The 4,637-nt window shown below is 32.6% G+C and overlaps 1 protein-coding gene across 1 annotated transcript; it reads left to right on the forward strand.

The window, feature by feature from the left end:
- Positions 1 to 3,568: 3,568 nt before the first annotated feature.
- Positions 3,569 to 4,424, forward strand: LOC149569417 (LOB domain-containing protein 1-like). The gene is made up of 2 exons (XM_089817746.1): positions 3,569 to 3,942; positions 4,034 to 4,424. Exons 1-2 carry the CDS (start codon positions 3,781 to 3,783, stop codon positions 4,313 to 4,315), a joined length of 444 nt encoding a protein of 147 aa, XP_089673872.1. The 5' UTR covers positions 3,569 to 3,780; the 3' UTR covers positions 4,316 to 4,424.
- Positions 4,425 to 4,637: the final 213 nt, after the last annotated feature.

Here is a 4,637-nt window from a genome sequence, read left to right on the forward strand (position 1 = left end):
TACAATAGAATGTGATGCTAGTGGGTTAGCAATAGGGGTTGTTCTTAGTCAAGAAGGCAGACCCATTGCATTTTTCAGTGAGAAGTTGAATGAGGAAAAGAAGAAATATTCTTCTTATGATCTAGAATCGTATGACATTGTCTAGGCATTGAAAAAATAGAGGTGGTATTTTCTACCTAAGGAGTTTATTGTGTATACTAATAGCCATGCTCTTAGTTTCTTGAATGGATAGGAAAAATTCAACCATAGGCAAATGAAATGGGTTGAGAGTTTGCAAGCTTATACCTTTACAATCAAGCATAAGAAATGGCAAACCAACAAGGTGGTTCATGCACTTAGTAGAAGGGTGCTAATGGTACAAGAAGTTCAATTACAAAGCATGGGAGTGGATGCATTGAAGGGCATGTATGTGGAAGATGCATATATGAAGGAAGCATTTGAGGTTTGCACGAAATTAGAGGGCACTTTTCATTGTAAAATGGATTGTTGTTTAAGGGCAGCCAACTATGTATTCCTAAATGTTCTATAAGGGACTATGTGATTAGGGAGAGGCATTGTGAAGGTCTTGGTGGTCATTTTGGACTCAATAAGATGTTGGAGTTAGTGTAAGGATTATATTATTGGCCAAAGATGCAAACAAACATAAGGAAGTTTGTGGAAGGTTGTCTTGTGTGTCAAAGGGCCAAGGGAGCATTAACAAGTGCTAGACTTCATCAACTTTTACCCATGGCGAACAAACCACGGGAGTGTTGAGTATGGACTTCGTGATGGGGTTACCTATAATGAAGATAAGTTATGACAGCATGCTTGTGGTGGTTGATAGATTCAGCAAAATGGTTCATTTAATTCCATGTAAAACCACTAATGATGCTAGTTACATTGTAAGGATCTCATTTTATTCTCTAGCTTTATATATAGTACTTCCTATCACTCTTCTCTCCCTATTGAAAACATAACATCAGTCTATTGATAATGGAGCTTAACTAGTTTCTTGATCTTGATCAATTATGTTTTGCATTACTGTTGATTTGATACTATCAATTTTTAGTAAAAACTTTATTGCAAAAACAAATTCTATCAATTCTTTATTGAAAGCTATATTTGAAAAACAACCTCATGTATCACATTTATGTATTTAACTATAAGTCAAAATTTTACTACTTAAACCTTCACACATATTGATGTATGTTTGACAAATAGATATAAGGTTGTCACTAATCTAACCAATGCATCAAAATTTAAATATTAATAAAAAATAATAATATAAACCATTAACTTTTCAAGCTTATTAATTATTAATATTTTAATTAAAATTAAGTATTAATAAAATATATACATAAAAAAAAATTATACTACAAATAATATTATTAACAATTAAAATATTTTATTAAAAATAAACATAATTATAATTAATGTTCTAAGCGAGTTATATTGTAAAGGTGAAAAAGTCATTATAATAAAATATTAAAATATAAGAAATGACAAACCAACAAGGTGGTTGATGTACTTAGTAGAAGGGTGCTAATGGTACAAGAAGTTCAATTACAAAGCATGGGAGTGGATGCATTGAACGGCATGTATGCGGAAGATGCATATATGAAGGAAGCATTTGAGCTTTGCATGAAATTAGAGGGCATTTTTCATTGTAATTTTAAGTATTTATATTGCAAGATGGATTGTTGTTTAAGGGCAGCCAACTATGTATTCCTAAATGTTCTATAAGGGATAATGTGATTAGGGAGAGGCATTTTGAAGGTCTTGGTGGTCATTTTGGACTCAATAAGACATTGGAGTTAGTGCAAAGATTTTATTATTGGCCAAAGATGCAAACAAACATAAGGAAGTTTGTGGAAGGTTGTCTTGTGTGTCAAAGGGCGAAGGGAGTGTCAAAAAATGCTAGACTTTATTAGCCTTTACCCATGGCAAACAAACCATGGGAGTGTTGAGTATGGACTTCGTAATGGGGTTACCAAGGACGACGATAGGTTATGACGGCTTGTTTGTGGTGGTTGATAGATTCAACAAAATGGTTCATTTAATTCCATGTAAAACCACTAATGATGCTAGTTACATTGTAGGGATCTCATTTGATTCTCTAGCTCTATATATAGTACTTCCTATCACTCTTCTCTCCCTATTGAAAACATAACATCAGTCTATTGATAATGGAGCTTAATTAGTTTCTTGATCTTGATCAATTATGTTTGGATTACTGTTGATTTGATAGTATCAATTTTTATTAAAAAATGTATTGTAAAAACAAATTCTATCAATTCTTTATTGAAAGCTTTATTTGAAAAGCAACCTCATGTATCACATAAATGTATTTAAATATAAGTCAAAATTTTACTAATTAGATCTTCAAACATATTTGATGTATGTTTGACAAATAGATATAAGATTGTCACTAATCTAACCAATGCATCAAAATTTAAATATTAATAGAAAATAATAATATAAACAATAAACTTTTCAAGCTTATTAATTATTAATATTTTAATTAAAAGTTAAGTATTAATAAAATATATACATAAAAAAAAATATACTACAAATAATATTATTAACAATAAAAATATTTTATTTAAAATAAACATAACTATAATTAATTTTCTAAGCGAGTTATATTGTAAAGGTGAAAAAGTCATTATAATAAAAATATTAAAATATAAATTAAATATATCAAAATTGTTAAAATTTGAAATGAACTTTAATATTAAAAGTTATTTAAGTAAAATCAAACTACAAAAAAGTAAAAATTTCAATAAAACCGTGCTTACGAGAGGGGACACCTAATGCCCCATGTGAACCTATTTACGTTACCCATTTGCCCCTCCAGATAAGTTAGATTAGGAAAATGTTGCATTGGTCACCAGATTGGTCAAAGCTAATCCTTAGCGGAAACATCTTGGGAGATTCAGAAAGAGAGGCCACCAATTGAGATCATTAAAAGAGACAATGGAATGGGTTTACTGAGGCAAAGGGAGAAGAGTACTTTCGTCTCTGGTGTGATCCACTTGTCCACTGGCATTAAATGCTGCCGTCTATGAAGGGCAAAGTCTAAAGTTATTAAATCAAATCAGACTAGAAAGTCAAAAGTCATTCCATTAAATCAGACGAGAACAAAGTATTTTTTGACGTGTGAAATGAAAAAACAAACGGTGCAGATGATGCCAATTTATTGCAAGAGATGTGCGTGTTAAACCAGCAAAAGGGACGGCTCTGATTTTTCTAATGGTAATTCAACGCTCACTTACATTTTCAACCATCATAGATTTCATGCTTCCGTTCCTTCTCAGATAAGAAAACGCGTTCATGATAGATATGGGTGGTATAATTTTAACATAATCTAATCTAATGATAATAACAGGACAGAATAGGCAGGAACCAATCCTCTAGACAAGCTGGGTGGGAGATTTCTTTGAAAGTAAGGAATGAATCCAACTACTCCATTAATGGTGCACACGATGAAATCGCTTTATAGACTGCCTATCCTCTCCTTACATTGTACTCCACCGATCTCCAAAACTATGGTCAGAAGTTGACCCAACAGCTCCTCCTGTTTTTCCATTCGGTGTGGAAATGGCCTCCTCCTTTTCTTAAAACGCTCGATATAATTAATTATTCACGTTCTCCTCCTTTACTGGCAGCTAGTTCTAATCCATTATAAGTGCCACTTTACTTATAAAGTTTGGGGAGGCTCTATTGATTGTGTGGTAATTGACTGTTTTATTTTCTGCAGGGTGTTAAAATTAAAATTAACAATTGAATTGAAGAGCATATATGGCAGCACAAAATAGTAAACCCTGCGCAAGCTGCAAGAAGCATAGAAAAAGATGTTCAGAGTCCTGTTTATTGGCTCCTCATTTTCCATCCACAGATCCCCAAAAGTTTGCCCTGGTGCACAGAGTGTTTGGAACCAGTCATGTGCTCAAAACCCTTCAAGTAATTACTTAAACTCTATCTATATTATTCTTTGTTCATTTGTTTTGGTTGAGTACTGAGAATTCATTATAGTGATGTGGTCTAATTGTAGGAAGTTGAGGATTGTAAGAGAGGAGATGCAGTGAATAGCATGGTGATGGAGGCGAGAGCAAGGGTGGAGGATCCAGTGCATGGGTGTACAAGTACAGTTCATCATCTGCAGGAACAAATTGCTCAATTAGAAATACGGCTGAAAGCCCTGCAAGATGATGTTTCCATTATGCGCTTGAAGCGCGACCAGATGCAATCATTCCTACTCACTGGAATTCATCCTACACAAGAACAAAATGAAGATTTTATATTGGGTGATGTGGATATGCTATGGGCGGAATAAATCTAAGACTACTTTACTTTATAAGATCACGTCGATATCACGGGTTGAATAAGTTTAAGACTACTTTATGCAAATAATTCATCACATTATCAAATCTTAGGTGATAAAATTGAAATTACATGGCAGAATTTCTGTATTAAAGTTCTTAGATGATAAAATTGAAAATAAATGGCAGAATTTCTGTACGAAAGTTATTTTAATGATGATTATAAGTTTCACCCCTTTATATATATATATAGACACACACATTCATACGTACGTGTGTTGATTTTTTTTATTCGATTAGAAATAGAAATTTATAATCACTTATAAATTTAAGATA

This window comes from Cupressus sempervirens, chromosome 3, assembly GCF_028749045.1.
Source record: "Cupressus sempervirens isolate cs-2001-9-10 chromosome 3, ASM2874904v1, whole genome shotgun sequence".
In the NCBI taxonomy this organism is placed as follows: domain Eukaryota; kingdom Viridiplantae; phylum Streptophyta; class Pinopsida; order Cupressales; family Cupressaceae; genus Cupressus; species Cupressus sempervirens.

Coding starts and splice junctions, on each gene's coding strand:
- LOC149569417 (XM_089817746.1), top strand. CDS start 3,781: ATGGCAGCACAAAATAGTAAACCCTGCGCAAGCTGCAAGAAGCATAGA. Junction 3,943..4,033: donor ATGTGCTCAAAACCCTTCAA/GTAATTACTTAA, acceptor GTCTAATTGTAG/GAAGTTGAGGATTGTAAGAG.